At 47.5% G+C, this 21,764-nt stretch overlaps 2 protein-coding genes across 5 annotated transcripts in view; one reads left to right on the forward strand and one right to left on the reverse strand.

Annotated features, from left to right (window-relative positions):
* Window positions 1-7,407: 7,407 nt before the first annotated feature.
* Window positions 7,408-15,223, forward strand: ATP4B (ATPase H+/K+ transporting subunit beta; the record flags this gene model as incomplete). Of its 2 annotated transcripts, none has more annotated exons than XM_081085052.1 (7): window positions 7,408-7,519; window positions 8,013-8,141; window positions 10,489-10,602; window positions 10,716-10,915; window positions 12,610-12,672; window positions 14,408-14,509; window positions 15,062-15,223. In XM_081085052.1, the coding sequence occupies 7 exons, from the start codon at window positions 7,408-7,410 to the stop codon at window positions 15,221-15,223; spliced, it is 882 nt and encodes a 293-aa protein (XP_080941178.1). The 2 variants fall into 2 exon arrangements, with proteins under 2 accessions (XP_080941178.1, XP_080941179.1); XM_081085053.1 differs by having other exon boundaries at window positions 12,610-12,666.
* Window positions 15,224-16,955: 1,732 nt separating this feature from the next.
* The window catches only part of TFDP1 (transcription factor Dp-1), a 50,081-nt gene continuing 45,272 nt past the window's right edge, over window positions 16,956-21,764 (reverse strand). For 2 of the 3 annotated variants that reach the window (XM_081085059.1, XM_081085060.1), the window contains one exon: window positions 16,956-18,304. In XM_081085059.1, coding sequence (XP_080941185.1) covers window positions 18,160-18,304 — 145 coding nt within the window. In that variant the 3' untranslated portion in view covers window positions 16,956-18,159. The remainder of the gene's footprint in view (window positions 18,305-21,764) is intronic. The other variant, XR_013995613.1, reaches the window with a different exon arrangement.

Here is a 21,764-nt window from a genome sequence, read left to right on the forward strand (position 1 = left end):
ACTCAGGCCCCGGGAGCCATGAGCTAGGCCTCGGCGTCGATGTCCAGAGCAGGCCTGACCTGCTGCCCTTGGCCTGTGCCCGGTCCCGGCTGCAGGGACAGGAGGTGTCCCAGTACAGAGATGACTGGGGGCCACACCAGGAGCCCCCGGGGAGCCCAGCTGACCCAGCTCAGGCTAAATCCCAGCCCGGGGTTATGGAGGATGCTCTTGGGGTGGGGCAGCAAGCAGGTGCCAGAAAAAGACAATCTCCTAAGCCGCTCCGGGAAAGATTAGGTGGCCGGCCTGCCGGGCTCCTTCCGCAGAAAGCAGCTGTCTTGACAAAGCCCAGGACACCGGGGAGCACCTCGCTGAAGCCCCAGAGATTCCACCTTTCTAAGCCGCCCCACCAGCCCTCTGGCCTCAGCAGCCTGCAGACAGCCCCTTTGTTTCCTTGCAGAGACAGGAGCCCAAACTCAAGGGAGAGGGGCCCCAGGAGAAACCTCAATGTATGAGGATGCCTGCTTTCTTTCCCTGGAAGATTTTACTTTTATCTTAAAGAAAAATAGCCAGGGAGAAGAAAATCTGCTGAAGTGGGAATATATATATTATATATACAGAAATATATATAGGAGAGAGAGAGAGAGAGAGAGAGAGAAACCCACAGTGCACAGCGTCCTGGGGACTCCCCCAGAGACCACTGGCCCTGAGGAACCGGCCCATCTGAGAGCTGACTTGTCCTGAGAGGGCGGTGCTCCCATGTCACGCTGCTGGCTCGGACCTAGATAACCCCGGCTTGCTGATAGGACAGCTCCACATCCATTCCTTCCTCTCGCTTGGGTCTGCCTGCAAAGCAAAAATGCCAAGAGAAGCATTCAGGTGAGATTAGGGCAAGGAAACAGGACACACACACACACACACACACACACACACACACACACCCCCGCAAGCTACAGCCAGTGCTGAGGCCCCACACCGGAGTGGGAGAATGAAGAGGCCAAGGACACACCTGGGACACACCTGAGGGATACCTACGACACACCTGGCATTCGCCTAGGCACATCGGGGGCATACCTGGGGCACACCTGGAACATACCTGGGACACATCTGGGGCACACCTAGGGAGGCCAGGACCAACAGAAATGTCGGCTCCATAGTTACAGCCTTACCTGTCTATTCTACTGCACAATAGGCGCTCAGCAAATGTTTGGGGAAACGTGTCAAGGAAGTGGTTACGGTTTAAAGAGGAGAGGAGATGAAGGGTTTCAGAGAGAAGAAAGCCGTAGCCGGGAGAGGCGGGGACCTCCCAGCCCACCCCTCTGTGCGTGACGGGAGAAGAAGAGTGTCTCTGAGGGCAGTGAGATTCTGCCAGAGGGTGTGGGGCAGGCGGGATCCTCTGTAGCAACTGGAGGGGTGGAAATGAGGACTTGGGGCTGTGCAGCCAGTCTCCCTGCCTCCCAACCAAGTGGGCGGTGGGTCCAGGCCAGCCGCTTACTATTAGGTAAACCTTGGGGCAATCGCTCTAATCTCACCCTGACTACCGCTCAGGGTTCACATGGGACATGGTGCCTGTGGAACGGAGCAGCCCCTGCTAGGTTCCCCATGTGTCCTGGGTCAGTGCTTCCACCAGGCAGACAAAACGCCTGGATATCTTTCGAAATAAAGATTCTGCTTCAGTGGCCTGGGGCAGGTCTCCACGGCTCCCGGCTGGTGCTAACACTGCCCATCCGGACCCACCGTGAGAAGCCGGGTCTGAGGAAGACAACGCCCATCCGGCTAACACCGAGCAACCTTCTGGGGAAGGAGAAGCAGCGGTTAAACACAGCGAAATGTTTCCCGTGAACCTGGCTCTCTAAGAGGGGTCCAGTATGCGGTATTTCCCAAACTCGTGTGGTTCTGGAACCTCCCTCCTTATTTAAATTAAACTTCTTATTTGGGAATAATTGTCGACTCATATGCAGTTAGAAGAAAGGATCCACAGAGATCCCCTGTACGCTCCCCTCGGTTTCTCCCAATGGCAGCGTCTTCCCAAACTAAAGCACAGGATCACAGCCAGGATACTGACCCTGACACACAGCACAAAGCACTTCATCCCCACCAGGACCCCCGTGTGGCCCATGCGTAGACACACACCCCTCCTTCCCACACCCACACTTTCCTGAACCTCTGGCAACCACTAATCTGTTCTCCATCATTTCAAGGATGCCCTATACATGGAATCATCTAGTACCTAACCTTTGGGGGTTGGCTCTTTATACTCAGCATAATTCTCTGGAGATTCATCCAGGTTGTTGTGTGTACAAACAGTGTCATTGCTAAATTCCATGGCGCAGATGGACCACCGTTGGTTTAGCCATTCACGTGTTGAAAGACATCTGCGTTGTTTCCAGTGTGGGGCTATCATGAATAAAGCAGCTATAAGCATTCGTGTACATGTTTTTGTGTAAATTTCCATTTCTCTGGGATTAATGCCCAAGAGTATAATTCTTGAGTTACATGGTAACTAATTGCATGTTTAGTTTTTTTTTAAGAAACGGGTAATCTTTTTCCAGAATGGCAGTACTATTTTACATCCCTACCAACCACATATGAGCAATAATGCTTCTGAGCATCCTCCCCAGCTTTTGGTGGTGTCACTATTTTTTATTTTAGCTATTCTGATAGGTGTGTAGTGGGATTTCTTTGTGGTTTTAATTTGCGTTTCCCTCGTGGCTAGTAATATTGAACATCTTTCCAAGTGCTTATTTGCCATCTGTTTGGTGAGCTGTCTCTTCATGTCTTTCAACCATGTTCTAACTGAATTGTTTGCTTATTTATTGTTGAGTTTTGAGTGTTGTTTATCTATCTTAGATCCTTTGTTGGACTTGTGGTTTTCAAATGCTTCTTTCCATTTTTTGCTTGTCTTTTCATTCACTTTACATGGGCTTTCATAGAACAAAAGCTTTTTTTAATTTCGTTGAAGTGCAATCAAATTTTCCTTTTATGAATCATGCTTTTGGTGTTGAGTCTAAGAACACTTTATGTTTCTTTTTTCATCCTCTCCCAAATTCAACCTTCCCACTCAACAAGTTTTACACTTTTAAATCCATGATCAATTTTAAGTTAATTTTTTTATATGTGAGACTTCGGTCAAGGTTCATTTTCTGCCAGTAGTTGTTCAATTGCTCCAGCTTCACCTGTTGAAAAGGCTATCTATGCCTCGTTGAATTGTTTTTGCAGCTCAAAAATCAGTTGGGCAAATTAGCGTGGTTCTGTTTCTGGGCTTCCTATTCTGTTCCATTGGTCTCTGTGTCTATCCGTCCACCAATACCGAACCATTTTGATTGCTGTAGCTATTTCTGTCTATATTTGTGAGGAATATTGTTCTGTAGTTTTCTATTTTTGTACTGTCTTTATCTGATTTTGGTATAAGAGTAATACATGTCATAAAATCAGTTGGGAAATGCTTTCTTCTCTTCTATTTTCTAGAAGATATAGTATATAGTTTGTAATTCTTCACTAAATGTTTGGTAAGATTTTCCAGTGAATTGGGAGGTTTTAAATTATAAAATCAATTTCCTTACTAGTTATATGGCTATTCAAATTATCTATTTCAAATTGAATGAGTTATGTGCATGGAGGACAGGTCCATTTCATCTAAGTTGTCGAGTTTACATACGTAGAGTTGTATATGGTACTCCCTTATTATCTTTTTGACATCTTCAGGGTCTGTAGTGATAACTCATTTCATTTCTGGTGTTAGTTATTTATGTCTTCCTCTCTCTTGCAATAGTTCTGCTGACTTTATTGGTCTTTTGAAAGACCCAGTTCTTTGTAGTTTTACTGATTTTCTCTTTTGTTTTTAATTTCACTGGTTTCTGCTCATCTTTTATTTCTTCCTCCTGTTTGCTTTCCTCCCTCTTTTTTTTCTAGGTTTTTGAAGTGTAAACTTAGATTATTGATTTGAGACTTTTCCTCTTTTCCAATATATTAACTTAGTGCTATAAATTTTCCTGTGAACACTGCTGTAGCATTCATTCAGCTCCATGTATTTCTTGAAATTTCCCTCGAGGCTTCCTTTTTTACTCCTATATTACTTAGAAGTGTATTGTTTAGTTTTCACATGTTTGGAGCGTTTTCTGTTATCTTTCTGTTATTAGTTTCTAGTTTGATTCCATTAGGATTGTAGAACGCATTCTGCATTATTTCATTTCCTTTTTCAAATTTGTTGAGCTTTGTTTTATGGCCTAGCCCTAGGATATGGTCTATCTTGGCAAATGTTCCATGAACACATAAAGAGAAAGTATATTCTGCTGTGATCGGTGGATTATTCTACCGAGGCCAACAACACTGATGGTTGACGATGTTATTGAGCTCTTCCATATCTGTGCTGATTTCCTATTTAGTTGTTCTGTCAGTTGTTGAGAGAGGACTGTTGAAGTTTCTAACTAAAATTGTGGATTTGCTTATTTCTCCTTTCAGTTCTATCAGTTTGCTTTACATATTTTCTAGCTCTCTTGTTTGGTGCATATACATGTGGGATTGCTATATCTTCTTGGTGGATTGGCCATTTATTATCATACAATGTCTGTCTTTAATTTTGAGAAGTTTAATTATGATGCATCTTGGTGTAGATTTTGGAGGTCACGGTTATCTGTTCGCTCAGCTTCTTGAATCTGTAAGTTGATGTCTTTTGCCAAATTTTAGGGAGTTTTCAGTCATTATTTCTTTGAGTAGTTTTCAGCCCTGCCCTCCTACTTCTCTCCTTCCAGAGCTCTAATGACACGGATGTTAGATTCTTATTTCAGTTCCCCCTATGCCTGAGGCTCTGTGCAGTTTTACTCAAGTTTACATTCTCCCTATTGTTCAGATCAGGTAGTTTCTATCGCGTTTCCTTCCATGTTTCTATTGGTTTTTCTTTCCTCTGCCCCCTCCCTTCCGCCGTTGAACCCATTCTTTGAGCTTTTTATTTTGGTTAATGTATTTTTTCATCTAAAATTTTCATTTGGTTCTTCTTTGTATGTATCTTATTTCTTCCCTTAAACTTTTTATTTGCAGAGGCTTTCTATTTTTTTCATTTGTTTCAAGCATGTCCATAATTGCCCCCTGAAGCCATTTTATCATAGGTGCTTTAAAATCAGTCAGGTAATTCCAACATTTCTGTCACCTCGATGTTGGCATTCAACAATTTTCTTGTTTTAATTCATTTTGCAAGCTTCCTGGTACTTGGTACGATGTGTGATTATCAATTGAAATGTAACATTTTCCTATTATTTACTCCTTCAGTTTTAGCGGGCTGTTTGACTCCAGTCAATCAGTAGAAGGGAGTTGGGCTCCACCTCATTACTGCCAGGTGCGGGTAGACGTCTAGGCTTCCCACGTGGGAACCTGGGGGGTGCTCCCCACTTGGTCTGGAGCCCACTCGTTGGGGCATCTGCCTACACTTTCAGAGCATGCCATGGAAAAGCGCCCTCTACCAGCGCCCCTCTCCCTTCCTCTCCTCCCTAAGGCACGTGTCCAGTAAAGGTCGTTTTGATGTGTGTGCTGTTCAGCACATGCTTTCATGTTTGGGGGAATTCAGAGACTAAATGGGGAAGACTTAGTTCAAAGACTTCCAAGAAACAGTTCGTATTTTGCTCATTTCAAGAGCATCTCTATACTTCACAGACAAGGGCAGCGTTTATTCCGTGGGCAGCAGTTACTGCACTTACCTTAGGGCCCTGGCAGTCGGGGTCCCAGACCCCCAAGCTGTGGACAATTATAAAATTAGGAGACCTAGCTAAAATAGTGCGGTTCCTTCTGAATTGTAGGGTGCTCATTCTTCTGATAAACTCTAAATCATCCCTGAGAAAACAAGCAGAATAATGGCTATTGGGTTTTCATTATTCTTCTTCCAAAAGAAATCTAACTTGGCTACATGGGTCCCTTGGAAGGAAAATTTATGTGACAGTGAATGAAATTCCAGGTCTTTGTGTGCAATACCCATTATTTTCATTGGATTTTGATGGAAATACTTGTAGGAAGGCCTCTGTGGCACATCATATTTGCCTGACATTGCCCTTTCAACCTAACTGCAGAGATGATGCCCCAGTGAGCAGCTGGCATGGCCCCAGCTATGTCTCTACCCACTACGGTCTCTGGACCAGTGGCTCTAGTCACACATGAAGATGAATCTGGGGGGCTCTCAGAAGCTCAGGTCACCTGGCCATTCGGTTTAGCTAGGACTCCTAATTTTATAATTGTCCACACCTGGGGATCTGGGACCCCGACTGCCAGGGCCCTAAGTGCCGCAACTGTTGCCCACGGAATAAACGCTGCCCTTGTCTGTGAAGTATAGAGATGCTCTTGATATGAGCAAAATACGAACTGTTTCTTGGAAGTCTTTGAACTAAGTCTTCCCCATTTAGTCTCTGAATTCCCCCAAACATGAATGCACGTGCTGAACAGCACACACATCAAAATGACCTTTACTGGACATGTGCCTTAGGGAGGAGAGGAAGGGAGAGGGACACTGGTAGAGGGCGCTTTTCCATGGCACGCTCTGAAAATGTAAGCAGATGCCCCAACTCCGGGGTGAGACAAGCGTCAGGAGTTTTCAAGGTGCTCCAACTGACTCCAATGTGCCACCAGGCAAAGCATCCCCCACCTGGACATTGCTTGGTCCTGCAGCCTTAATCACAGCTCACCGGGAGCTCCTAGGCCCACTGGGTCCCCACTGGGTCAGAATCTGCATTTCAAGTAGTTGCCTGGGGTGTGGTTTGCATTCGGTTTTGAAAATATCCCTAGATTGTATGGCCGTAAATTCCCCCAGGAACACAGAAAGTCCTGAAGAGCCCCAGTCCCCACGGCACAGGTCTCAGGGAATCATCCTCACGGCTGAAACTGGGCATCAGGGGCAACGGGAGGGGAAGGGACCTGGGAGCCCTCTGAACCCTCTCCTCTGGAACAGAACTTCTAGCCTCCGTCTATTCTGGCGTTTTCACAATGCCGGCGTCTGGAGCCACTCACAGAGCCCCAGCAACTGCAATACCATGACATCGGCCACCCGCTGCCCATCATCTCAGACCAGGAAGTGTCCGAGCCGCCGGAGTGGCAGGTCCAGGCCTGTCCTTGTGCTGACCTTCCTTCCTTCCTCCTGGAGGAAGTTAGAGAATGGGGCCCTAGCAAACAAGTGGCTGTTCAGGAAAGTATTTCTCCTTAGTCATTATCATCACAAAGTTACGGCCAAGGGCATCCCAGAAGGAGGGGGCAGCCCTGACTTGCCCAGGGGAGAGGTGGAGGGCACCTGATAGCAGGGGGACTGCAGGGTACACGGAGCCGCTGGTGTTTGGACAGCGAGGCCTGATAACACCGCTGGGTGCGCCTCTGACCTCTGAAGGAGACTATAAAACCCAGGGGCGGATTTTCTCCTCAGTCTCTTCTGCACGAGGGGGACTCCCAGAAGCAGGGAGGATGGCGGCGTTGCAGGAGAAGAAGTCGTGCAGCCAGAGGATGGAGGAATTCCAGCGCTACTGCTGGAACCCGGACACGGGGCAGATGCTGGGCCGGACCCTGTCCCGGTGGGGTACGTGTCCGGCCAGGCAGGGCAAGGCGGGGCAGATCTGAGAGGAGTGGCAGAGGCCCACCACCAGCAGCCTGGGGCTGGGGGTCCAGGCTCCCGGGACCCAGGCCCGCCCAGGCTTCTGGCCAGGCCTCACCTTCCTCACCAGGTGATCCCAGGGGCCCATTTCAGCTCTTATGCCCCCTGGCACCAGGCACCCACATGGTGGGAACATCTGAGGATTGACTGGCCCCAAAGTTTCAGGCTTAGATTGGAGAATAGCAGTTTATAGTTATTATTCCTAAACTTCACAATTTTTAAAAAGACTTTGAAGTCAAGGGTATGGGGTTTCTTTGGAGCAATGAGCATGTTCTAGAACTAGAGGTGATGCTTGCACAGCGTTGTGTATAGATGCACTGAGGTTTTCACTCCAAGACGGTTGAAGAGGTAGGGTTCCGTGGGGGTCCGACCGCGATGAGGAAGTGTGCAGCTGCGTCTGACGGGCCTCTCCCTGCAGTGTGGATCAGCCTCTATTACGTGGCCTTCTACGTGGTGATGACCGGACTCTTCGCTCTGTGCATCTACTCACTGATGTGCACGCTCGACCCGTACACGCCCGACTACCAAGACCAGCTAAAGTCACCAGGTAACGCGGGGGTGGGGGGCGATGCTCGAGCCTGCACATCAGGACCCCACGCAGGTCAGGGCGATTCGCAGTCCCAGAGGTGCTCAGTCAGAGCATAAACCTTCAGGGAATGAAGCCCCCAGGGGCACCCAGCAGGGGCCTCTGTTCCTCCCACCAACAGCCACGGGGCTTTGAGGGGTACACCCGAGTACAGATAGCCCCTCAGCTTCTTTTGATGAGGCGGCGGCCCCCAGATTATAAAGTCTGACTCTGGCTTTAGTTGTAATTATTAAAACAGAGGTTTTTGTGACCGAGTCTTTATACCACTTACTTTGTATGGGCCTACACACACAGCAGACATAATGGCAGGATATGCAAAAGACTGTTCCTAGAGAGACAGGAATGAAGGATTTAGGGAGGGAAAGAGCTTTGGTTTCCACTTCGAGTCCGTCAGTACTTCAATCCAGAATAGCAATTCAATCCAGAACACGAGTCTTCTCCAAGTGCAGTCAGTCTACCGTCCTCTGGGGTGGAAGGTGGACCGGCAGTGGGCTGAACCTCCACTCTCCTGAGTCGGCACCAGATGGGTCATTGGTGACAAGACTCAAGGGCTCGAGACAGTGAGGCGTCCCCTCCACAGTCCTGGCGAAAGTGATTTGAGCCAAGACTTCCACACCCCGCCCATTAACCAAAGGTGACTTAAAAAAAAAAAAAAAAGCATAAAGGAAAGGGAGGGAGAAGAACGGAAGAAATGAAGCGCACAGTAACTCAGAATGGTTATCGCTCGCACATCCCTAACTTTCTCAGGAAGATAATGGCCCCAGGAACATGCAACAGCAGCACGTAGGAAAAGAAAATTCACACGTTTTTTAAGAGAAGCTGCCTCAGACGGTCTCCAGCAGGTGAGCTGAGCGGGTCCAGCCCTCCTGCTGGGATCTTCAGTGAATCTGTCCATAAATAATACCACCAAAGTGCTTTGTTGGGTGTCAAATTTTAGCGTTAACCAACAGATGAAGCATAGAGGATTTCATTATAATTTCAGAGCAGAATGTAACATGTTACAAACTTGAGAACATAACCATAGCATAATTTGCTCAAAACCCTGAGGCTGGAAGGCAGGCGAGATGTGTTCCCCTGGTCACGGGGAGGCGGGAAGGGGCAACAGCTGCCAGGTGAAGCTGATGAACAAGTTCCGTGAGAGCCCGAGAGCACGCTCCGAATGAATAGTTGAGAGCGGGGAGTGGAGAGCTTTCTTCTCCTTTAGACCTTTCTGGAGGTTTGTGTTTTAAACCATGTACAACTGTTACTTTCACAACATCCATAAAACAACAAAAACCCTAGCTTACTTTTTTTAATCCTCACTCAAGGATGTTTTTTTCTCATTGATTTCTAGAGAGAGTGGCGGGAACGGGGAGGGAGAGAGAAAAAAACAAGCATGGATGTGAGAGCGACACATCAATTGGTTGCCTCCTGCATAAGTGCCTACCGTGGCTGGGGAACCTGCCACCAACGTACGTGCCCTGGACGGGGACTCAAACCCAAGACCCTTTGGCCCACAGGCCAATGCTCTAACCGCTGAGCAAACCGGCCAGAGCTAGCTTACTTGTTTTAAAAGTCACCTGTACAATCAGGGAACTGGCTAAATAAGTCATAAAACACCCACACAACAAGGCGTGATGTGGTATTTGTGGACAGAAAGAGGTGAGCTGATACGAAATGCCAGGGAAAAGTGGGTACAACTGCTGTCGGAACAGGAAGAGAGGACAGTGGCATGTGGAAAACAGGCTCCCACTTACCTGAAGAAACACGTATCTTTGTATTCACAGAAACAAGGACGTTTCCTAAGGATGCACACTAGACTTGAGACGGAGAAAACTCAGGGCTGGCACTTCAACTTCCCGCACTTGTACACTGTTATTTTTATAATTAGTGTTGTTAGAACGCATTCGTGTTTAACCAACACCAGTGGAGATCTTGCAAATATGCACCAACTACAACTTCAGTAAGAAACCCAGTCGACCCAGGGCGAGCTGTCACCTGCAACAATGAGTGTGGCCCCCTGGGTGGCACTGGTGCAGGCCTCCGTGCAGGAAGAGCCCACCCAGCCTTCAGCCGCACCACACCCTGCACCCAGACAGGCTCGTTCCTCCGTGAGGCTCCCAGGCCGGAGGGCAGGGTCCTCCCTGAGCAGCTAGCGCAGAGGACACCTGACCGTGGCCTCCTGGCCTGGCTGCCATTGAAGACCTGGACCCTGCTGGTCCCGCTGCATCCCACCTGGGACAGCTCTGCACACAACTCACCAACTCGGCAGCCACCAGCTTGGATGTGATGAACATTTGGGGAAACTAGTGTCAGGCTCTCTTTCCAGGGGTGACCTTGAGGCCAGACGTCTACGGGGATGAAGGCCTGGACATTTCCTACAATATCTCTGACAACGGGACCTGGACGGACCTAGTGCACACCCTCCACAACTTCCTGGAAGGTAAGGTTGAAAACGCTCCCACAGCCTTTCTTTCTCCTTTTCTAAGAACATGTCACTAACAGCCCCAGGTGGCCGCGTGGAGAGAGGGCCCACAGGTGTGTCTGTGCTGGCAGGCTACTCGCCAGCGGCCCAGGAGGACAACATCAACTGCACCTCCGACAAGGTGTTCATCCAAGAAAGCTTCGGGGCCCCGAACCACACCAAGTTCTCCTGCAAGTTCACCACAGACATGCTGCAAAACTGCTCAGGCCTGGAGGACCCCAACTTCGGCTTTGAGGAAGGAAAGCCGTGTTTCATTATTAAGATGAACAGGGTGAGTATAAAAGGGTTGGAGGTCAGAGGTCCAGGATGAGGCCCCGTTGGAGATGGCTCTGGGGCGGAGGGTCCGTGTTCAGCGCACCCAACTGTCCAGGGTTCCAGAGGTGACCGGTCAGACTTGCCCCGCTGCCCCTTCTGTGCTCTGCACCTTCATTCAGAACACACCCATTATGCTGGCTCCTAAGCTGATTATTTCTCTCATATACAAGCAAAAACAACCCATTCAAGCACAGCATCTACATGAGTGGTTCTCAACCTTCCTAATGCCGCGACCCTTTAATACAGTTCATGTTGTGGTGACTCCCAACCATAAAATTATTTTCGTTGCTACTTCATAACTGTAATTTTGCTACTGTTATGAGTCATAATGTAAATATCTGATATGCAGGCCTAGTATGGCACCTGCTCCTGTGTGCACATGAGTGTGAGCTGCCATCACACCTGCCAGGTAGTTTCATTGTTACAAATTGAACATAATTAAAGCATAGTGATTAATCACAAAAACAATACGTAATTATATATGTTTTCCGATGGTCTAGGGCAGCCGTGGGCAAACTACGGCCCGCGGGCCGAAATGAACTAAAGAAAAAAAAAAAACAAAGACCGTACCCTTTTATGTAATGATGTTTACTTTGAATTTATATTAGTTCACACAAACACTCCATCCATGCTTTTGTTCCGGCCCTCCGGTCCAGTTTAAGAACCCATTGTGGCCCTCGAGTCAAAAAGTTTGCCCACCCCTGGTCTAGGGCAACCCCTGTGAAAGGGTCGTTTGACCCCCAAAGGGGTCGCGACCCACAGGTTGAGAACCGCTGTTCTATGTGACACTCTGTGGTGATGGACCCTGAGCAGCAGAGCACGAGGCTCTTCAGCGTGGCTGGGGCAGCCACGTGTGCACAACACCCAGAAAGCAGGGCCGTGTACAGGCGCTGGGAGGGCACCTGGGAACCGTCCAGAGCAGAGGTTTCTAACCTGAGCCAGGGATCCACTGGCGGAGCCAGGGCCAGGCGCTGAGGGAAGCAGAGCAGGAGTAGAGCCAATGCAAGCAAACACAGGAGGGCACAGAGAGCCGAGGGGTGGGACCTGGCTGGGTGAGGGAGGGACAGCTCCATGCTGCCAGCAGGTGAGGCCTGGGGGCCAGGGACTCTGAGCATCTCCCTGGGCCTAGAGGAAGCCACCCATCTGTGCACGGTGCACATGCCCCGGGTCCTAGCTGGGGTCTCGTCAGAGCTGCCTGGCAGTTGCAATGGCAGCTCACACTCATGTGCACACAGGGGCAGGTGTGGGGAGAAGGCAGGTGCCATACGAGGCCTGCGCACAAGTGGGCACACAGGGCCAGGAGTGCAGGAGGGTGAGAAAGGCCTGGATTGGGAGAAGCACAGATGGGCTGATGGGGAGCTGCCTCACAGGAGGATGCTGTGCCCTGATTCGGTGCAGCATGGAGGGCCTGGAAGTGGCAGTGAAGGCTCAGACCCTCTGGTCCAGATCTGCCACCTGCCGGCAGCCAAGAACACAGCCCTGGGGCAGGGCTTCTGGCTTTGAAGGAGTTGGTAATACCCGCTGGGGGTTATCAGAACAGGAACCACCCACCACCTCCAGACCCTTCTCAGTGCCCTGTGGGAACCCCACTCAGGCAGGTCTCCCTGCGCTCAGACGAGCATGAGGCCACATGGACACTTTCCCTTCCAGATCGTCAGGTTTCTCCCCAGCAACCGAACGGCCCCCAGGGTGGACTGCGCCTTCCTGGTGAGTGTGACCATCCGTGGCCATCCTGGTATTGCTAGAAAACCCGTGGGGATAACTTAACTGGTTTTCCCTAAGAATATCTCAATTGTCGGCCTAATAAACCGGATACGCAAACTGCACAAATCATTGTTTAAAATGGTTTTATTACAGGGGATAAAAACCTAGTAAGAGAAAAATGTGTTATTGTTTTGATTCAAAAAGCATCTGGGACAGTATATTACTAACACACTTGAAAATGTTTGCTGGCAACTTGGAGAAACTAAAGCACTTGTACTACTTTTTTTCAGGGGCACTTCTTTTGTTTTGTCCTTTTATCGGCTTATTTACAAAAACATGTCAGACTACCAGCAGCTATAGCTGTTTAATAGTGTATGTCTATTGGCTGCTAAGGGTTGGCATTAATTTATTCCAGATTTTCTCTAAACTAGTTTTTAAGTACAACACAAAAAAACCCTAAATTGGCCCTGGCCAGTGTATCTCACTGGTCAGAGCATTGGGTTGAGCACTGAAGGGTCCAGGGTTCAATTCCCAGTCAAAGGGCACATGCCTGGGTTACAGGTTCGATCCCCAGCCTCAGTTGGGGCACGTGCAGGAGGCTACCAATTGCTGTGTCTCACATCGATGTTTCCCTCTCTCTCTCCCCAACCCCTCCCTTCCACTCTCTCTAAGAATCAATGGAAAAAATATCCTCCAGTGAGGATTAACAAAACAAACAAAAAACCAAAATCCTAAATTTGTCTTCACTGAATGTTTTCCAAAGCTTGTTTACACCACTGTGCCTTCAACCAAAGGCTCCCTGCTATTAGCAGTGGGCACTCCCCTCGGGTATTCCGCAGAAACACCACCCCCAAAGCCTGTGATCGCTCTGTGAGGTTTGGGGTCATCTTGTTTTGTTTTCCTTTTTTAGTTACTTCAACCACACCTGTGCAGGCTGACTTGAGGTTTGTTTGTTTTTTAATATATATTTCTATTGATTTCAGAGAGGAAGGGAGAGAGAAACATCAATGATGAGAGAGAATCACTGATTGGCTGCCTCCTGCATGCCCGCCACTGGGGATGGAGCCCACAACCGGGCACGTGCCCTGACTGGGAATTGAACTGTGACCTCCTGGTTCAGAGGTCAACACTCAACCACTGAGCCATGCCAGCTGGGCTGACCTGAGATTTTAATGGAGACCAGGGTGGCCATCCTCAGTTTCCGAGAGGCTCAAGCTATCCATCAGGCAAGTCACTGACTGAAAGCAGATCCTGATCCCAGAAAGCCACGCACACGTTCAGCCAGTGCTGGCAAACAGCCCGTACAGTCTCATCTGCTCACATCCCATGGGCAGACAAACAAGCGTTCTGGGCTCTATGCCCCTTGGTTATCCTACAAGAACTTAAAATGGTAAACATACAAGTTTGATAAGTCACCAGGAGGTTCTGCACTAACAAAGTACACCCCCAATGGGAGCCCAGTACTGATTACAAAGATTAGATCATTTATGCTAATTACACAACCAAGTGTTTATGTGGTCCCCTACATGGTGCACACATGCACACAACATGCACATGCCACACATGAGACATGCAGACACACATGTGAACATGTTTGCATGCACATACAGATGCACAGAGATGCACACACATGGCACATGCATGCACACATACAGACTGGCACTCAGAGACATGCAGACACACATATATGTGCACCCAGGCACCCAGATCCTGCCTTGCTCAGACGTGGCCTCTCCTCCCCCAGGACCAGCACCACAAGGACGTCCAGCCCCTGCAGGTGGAGTACTACCCGCCCAACGGCACCTTCAGTCTACACTATTTCCCTTACTACGGGAAGAAGGCACAGGTAGGTGCTTTACTTCCGCCTACAACAGCTACTGAATCATTTCAAACTTAGCAATGACTGGTAGAAGGAAAGCCTTAAGTATCTTACCTATAAGAACGAAATAAGGCATTACTTAGCCCATCCTGACCAGTTACCGCTCTCTGGCTGTTTCCCAAACCCATGTTCTCCTAACTACCTGAAAACACATTGTTCTCAGGTAAAATATACATATCAAATCTAATTGTTTTAGTTTTCGACAGCCTCCAGATCCTTTTACACAGCTGCATATCCATTTTAAAGCACTTCCTCTCACTCTCTTGCTTCTTCCTGATGTTTATTTTCACCAAATATCAAAAATTTGAAGTTGAATGTGTCACTGTTAGTGTCTGTCCTCTCCAGAGCAATGCTCGTTTCTGAGTGGGTAGACAGTGACCCCGGTGAATTCCAGGGCCCGGAGCAGAGCCTGTGTGGCCTTACTCAGACAGAGAGCATGTAAGAACTGCCTCTGCCACCTGCGTGCCCGCACTCGGCACAGGTTCCTGACTCTCTCCCCTTCCCACGCTTCCATTCCAGCCCCACTACAGCAACCCGTTGGTGGCCGCGAAGCTCCTCAACGTCCCCAAGAACACCGAAGTGGTCGTCGTGTGCAAGATCCTGGCAGAACATGTGACCTATGACAACCCCCATGACCCCTTTGAAGGGAAAGTGGAATTCAAGCTTAAAATTCACAAGTAAAGGACAAGGAGGCCGGCCTTAACCTGCACAGTAACTCGCAGACCCCCACCCTCTACAGGGCTGCCCGCCGACGCTGCACCACGCCAGCCCTCAGACGTCCAAACGCCAACACGAAGGCAGCTCCGAGACGCCAGACAGGCACCTGTACGCCAAGCACTCCACGTCAGAATCAGCTATTTCTTATCAAGTCTTCATTATTTTTTAGACAGAATTTGTAGCTACAATAAAAATGTTGGGTTAATGTGGTAACCCTAAGGCAGAAGCTATCTAACCAGACCCTAAATAATTTATCTCTTTCTATACAAACATCACTTTTCTTACTATAACTTATTTTTTCTATTAAGTCGATGAACTACCACCCATGTTAATATAAAGACAATCAATACGTTGATATAAAACATGACATGATAATGTACATCCTGGATGCTTGCTTCAAAAAAATGCAGTTTCTAAATTATAAAAATAAATATATTAAAAAGCCACTCTTACTCTATATAAAACAGTCATGTGTTTCCTGATTTAGGGGGGAGAGGGGAACCAACTAAAAATATCAAACACCACTTTTTAAAAAATCCTCTTTTTTAAAGTTTCCATTGCAAGTCAAGGAAATTACAAAACCGTTACAGAGGGACTGTTGCCTGAGAGCAGGCACAGTTTCAGGTCGTACGAACTAGAGGTAATTACAACCAGTTAACCTTCCCTTCACCAGCACAAGTCCTTCCTCCAGCACCAGGGACTCGTGTGAAGTCTGCAGCTCCAGGCCTTTCGAAAAAACTGAAGTGAGAACATGCCGTGTGAATGAAGCTGCTCTCACCAAGCGTCACCCACTCTTCACCCAAACCATAGCGAGAGGCCTGCAGCCCTTCCCGCGGGAGTGTCTGACACGTCGCCACAGACAGCTGCACCCAGACACCGGACAGGGAGACCCGTCAGCGTGAAACCCGGTTACAAACACAGTGTTTGCCGAGAGGATCAAAACCCTGTGAGAATTCTGGAAGGCCAACTGAGTCGTTATTTGCTGGGCAGCTCTACTACGTAAGACATGAGCAAGTGTTTCTTCACTGCTGACACAACCAGTAAAGACTTTCTGAGCCAACCTGGCCGGTGTGGCCGTGTGGCTGAGCGTTGAGCCATGAACCAGAGGTCCCTGTTCGATTCCTGGTCAGGGCACATGCCCGGATTGCAGGCTTGATCCCCAGTAGGAGTGTGCAAGAGGCAGCTGGCCAATCATTCTCTCTCGTCGTTGATGTTTCTCTCTCTCTCTCCCCCTTCCTCTCTGAAATCAATAAAAACATATTAAAAAACGTTTTGAGCCACCTCAGAAATGTCACAGCAGAGGTCAGAGGTCAGATCCCCTCAGGTATGTCATGATAACGTAACACTGGAGGTCAGAGGTCCGACCTCTTTTCTTACCTAACCATCTTCTTTTTCTGAAAGTCAACCCATAAAATACGCCTCAACTGTGAGGATTCAGGAGAAAAGCAGGAAACACTCTCTCCCCGCACCATGGCCACAGGAGAGGAGGTGCTGCTTCGGTCGGTGGCCCTGTGACATCCTCCTTGGGGCCACGCCATCCCTCAGGAACCTGCAGCACAAGCTGGGGGCCCGTGGTGGGGTCCCAGCCCCCTACGCCTGGGCCTGACAACGTCTGCTCACTCCAGCAAAAAGCAAGACTAACAGGATAAAGTAACTTCTAGACAGTAATCCTGAATTAGAGAAACACAGCTTGTTTAAAATGCCCATGCGCGTTTTATTAATAAAAACTAACAGTGCCAAGTTAAACAAGTCAAACAATTAAAGTCTCTTTATATTCCATAAAATATTACAGAAAAGTTTATTTGTGTTTCAATAAAAAGACTATTGTTTTAGAACAGGCAGCTAACAGCAACTGTGCAGTTAATGGTTCTTCGTGGATAAATTTTAAAAGAAGCTATTGCCTGTCCTGAAATTCCTTTTCCTTTTTATAAAAAAAGAACTATTAAAAATGATTGACAAATTTTGAGTTAAAAAACTGTTAAAACATTCTCTATATTTAATTTCAACTTTATAATAGATTACAGGAAGATGCTCATGAAACAAATACAACATTTGTTTCAGTACATGTCTTTAAATGATAGACTTATAAGTATGTAAACAGCTATATAATAAAAAGTTCCCAAACGCTGCCTGTAAGAAATCAGGCAAATTTTACCATAAGCAAAAAACCATCCCAAGCTTTCCAGAGTTTTCACAGCTGCACCAGCACGGCAGTAAACTACCAAACCAAACACACAAACACAAATGAACAACTTTGAATGTTCGCTGCACCGGAGACAAAAAAAAAAAAAAAAGAAAAGAAAGAAAGAGAGAAAGGGAAAGTATATGGAATCACACAGTCAATATAATTTAAGGGGAAATACATCATAATAGGCTTTGTGGTGCTCAATGTTGAAAAGCAGCTCTGCCATTGGCCTGGTTCTGCGGATGCCCCAGACTTTCACAAATGGGAACTCGGCCTGGAGCCTCACTCGCGGCCATGAGGTGGCACCATTCACCACGTGCTGCAAATAAGTGGCCTCCGGGGTGGCCTCGAAAGGAAGGCATTTTCGTTGATGTAGATGGAGCACAACTTCTTCAGCAAACTCAGCAAGAATTGTTAAGGGGCAAAAAGGAACTCTGAATTTTAAAAAAATAGAAAAATGAAAACACAAAACCCTACCAAGTAAAAGCCCTGCGCCAGCGACTAGAATCCACACACCGCAGCCCGTCTAAGACCCTGCAGAAAACAGCCCTCGCTTGCTTATCAGAGGTGCACGTCAAATGCAATAGCTTACCAATATCTTCTTGGGAGGAAGCCAAAAAGAAACAGGAAAGCCCACATTAAGAAAAGTTTCTCTTTCCTAAACATGTTTTCCTGAAGCTGAACTTGAGGGGAGCGGGGCCTGTGAGCACACACTTCAGTCTTCCTCGTCGTTTTCGTACTCCTCGTCCTCGTCGTCATCCTCCCCGACGTAGGACACGGGAGTCTCCACCCTGGACCCGCTGTACTGAGACCCGCTGGAGCTCGTGGCCAGCATCCCATCCGCACCGTTGGTCAAGTCACTGCGAGGACAGGAAATGACACAAGGGCATCAGTGACCCATATGTGTCGCCCGCGCCAAGGACAGGCATGCATCTCAGAGAGGTTTGGGTAGTTTCAGTTATACAAACAAAAGCAGAGAGTTTCACACATCCACAACACCGAGTCCCCACACTGTTACTAGTTCCACCCCTTTCATACCCTCTCCCACCCAACTTCGTCCTCTTGAATGTAACCAAGAAGACGAGGGGAAATTGGCAAGGCCACGATACTGCATCTCCCCCCCGCCCCCACCCGCCGCCATTTATCATTACACCAGAAACAGAGTCCCAAAGCTATAAACTGAAAAGCCGTTAGATCCTCTTTCCAGTCCTTTTACTTATGAACTCCTTAATCTCCAGGGAGGCAGAAAACGGTTAGGAAAAAGAGGCCCCAAGGATGGCATGGGACCCTCCAAAGCAAGGCTCCCTGGACAGCAGCGTGGGGCAGTGTGCCCATTATGTGTTGTGTACCTGTGATGGTAGGTGTGTGCATGTATATGCACGTATGTGTGCATGCATGTTTAAATCACAACCTTAGGCCCCAACCTCAGCTCCTCTGGTGTCTACAGAGAGCCCAGGAAGCTGAGCTATGACAGGGGAGTCTCATGCAGACACTCTCTCTGAAACCTATGCTTCCAGAGAGGTTCCAAGGACCCCCAGCCTTCTACAGTTTTATAAAATGGCATTTGCTGAAAGTCAGTGGAACTGGCCCTGGGCAGGGACCAAGGACCCAAAAGGGTAGGGGGAGCAGCTGGGCTGCACAGCCTCCCCCCTTGGGGGGAGGGGGGGGGGCAGGGGAGAAGGTCTGCATTATGCTCCTGGGAGCCTCAACCAGGAACATGTGAAAATTTGATGTCACAACTAAGGGGTGCAGGTATTGGCATCTGAAGCCAAAGGTGCTACCAAACAGTCCCCAAGACACAGAGTGCGCCCACAAAGAGTTGTCTGGCCCAAAATGTCAAGAGTGCCACAAACGGCCTAAAACGGTAAGAGGCTATAAGAGCTGGGATCCTGGTGAACGACTCCTGGGTTCAGTCACCACCCAGCATCCCAGCACAAAGCAAGTCAGACACCAAGGGTTAGTTACCATCCCGGGGCACCAACAGGGGATGGCCACGCCAGCCACGCAGAGGAGGGACAAATGCACAAATCACCATGAATTGTGACATACTCCGGTTTTGGTCAAAAGTCACTTCAAGCCTGGCTGGCATGGCTTAGTGGTTGAGCATCAAGCTATGAACCAGTCACGGTTTGATTCCCAATGCCTGGGTTGCAGGCTTGATCCCCAGTGTGGGGTGTGCAGCAGGCAGCCAATCAATGATTCTCTCTCATCATTGATGTTTCTATCTCTCTCTCTTCCTCTTCCTTTCTCTCTGAAATCAATAAAAATACTTTTTAAAGAAAATAGCTCTACTTCTTAAAAAAAAAAGTCATTTCAATTTTGTAGTATTTGAGTTGAGCAGCAAGAAAAGGATCCCAAGAAACATCAAGTGTTGAAGGGAGGCCAATCTAGAATTTAAAATCTGATCCAGATCCTGCAAATCCTAGCCTCCAAGGATGCTTCCTGTAACTAACTCCAAGTTGCCCCAGAAGTGGCACAGAAAAACCGACTGAAGATACCAGAGCATAAAGACTCCATCAAAAAATTATTAGACTTAATACCTGAATTCAACAATGTTGCAGGATACAAAATTAACGCCAAGAAATCTATGGCATTTCTATACACCAATAATGATTTACAGAAAGAGAGACTAAAAAAGCAATCCCATTGACCATCACACCAAAAAAATTAAGATACCTAGGAATAAACTTGACTAAGGAGGTAAAAGACCTGTACTCAAAAACTACAGGACACTGAAAACAGAGATAGAAGAAGACATAAATAGATGGAAGAACATACCGTGTTCATGGATTGGTAGAATCAACATCATCAAGATGTCCATACTACCCAAAGCAATCTATAGATTCAATGCAATCCCCATTAAAATACCAACAGCATATTTCACAGACCTAGAACAAACTTTCCAAAAATTCATCTGGAATAAAAAAAGAACCCAAATAGCTGCAGCGATCCTGAGAAAGAAGAACAAAGTAGGTGGGATCTCAATACCAGATATCAAGCTGTATTACAAAGCCACTGTTCTCAAAACAGCCTAGTACTGGCACAAGAACATACATATAGATCAATGGAATAGAATAGTGAACCCAGAAATCGACCCAAACCACTATGCGCAATTAATATTCGACAAAGGAGGCATGAACATACAATGGAGTCAAGACAGTCTCTTCAATAAATGGTGTTGGGAAAATTGGACAGATACATGCAAAAATATGAAACTAGACCACCAACTCACACCATACACAAAAATAAACTCAAAATGGATAAGACAGGAAACCATAAAAATTCTAGAGGAATTCACAGGCAGCAAAATCTCAGACATATGCCAAAGCAATTTCTTCACTGATACAGCTCCTAGGGCATTGGAAACTAAAGAGAAAATAAACAAATGGGACTACATCAAAATAAAAAGCTTTTGCCCAGCAAAGGAAACCACCAACAAAACAACAAGAAAGCCCACTGCATGGGAGAACATATTTGCCAATGTTATCACCAATAAGGGTTTAATCTCCAACATTTATAGGGAGCTCATACAAAAGGAAGATAAACAACCCAATCAAAAAATGGGCAACGGACTTAAATAGGTACTTTTTAAAAGAAGACAGAAGAAAGGCTAAAAGACATATGAAAACATGTTCAAAGTCACTAATCATCCAAGAGATGCAAATCAAAACGACAGTGCGGAACCATCTCACACTTGTCAGAATGGCTATCATCAACAAATCCACAAACGACAAGTGCTGGCGAGGATGTGGAGAAATAGGAACCCTCGTGCACTGCTGGTGGGAATGCAGACTGGTGCAGCCACTGTGGAGAACAGTATGGAGTTTCCTCAAAAAACTAAAAATGGAACTCCCATTTGACCCAGTGATCCCACTTCTAGGAATATATCCCAAGAAACCAGAAACACCAATCAGAAAGGATATATGCACCCCTATGTTCATAGCAGCACAATTTACCATAGCTAAGATTTGGAAACAGCCTAAGTGCCCATCAGCAGGTGAGTGGATTACAAAACTGTGGTACATCTACACAATGGAATACTACACTGCGGTAAAAAGGAGTTCTTACCATTTGCAACAGCATGGATGGAACTGGAGAGCATTGTGCTAAGTGAAATAAGCCAGTCAGAGAAAGATAAATATCACATGATCTCACTCATTTATGGAATATAATGAACAACATAAACTGATGAACAAAAACAGATCCAGAGACAGAGAAGCATCGATCAGCCCGTCAAACCTCAGAGGGAAGGTAGGGGAGGGTGGGGGTAAGGGGGAGAGATCAACCAAAGGACTTATATGCAAGCATATAGGCCTAACC

Source organism: Myotis nattereri, assembly GCF_964212035.1.
Source record: "Myotis nattereri genome assembly, chromosome: 2".
Taxonomy (NCBI): Eukaryota; Metazoa; Chordata; class Mammalia; order Chiroptera; family Vespertilionidae; genus Myotis; species Myotis nattereri.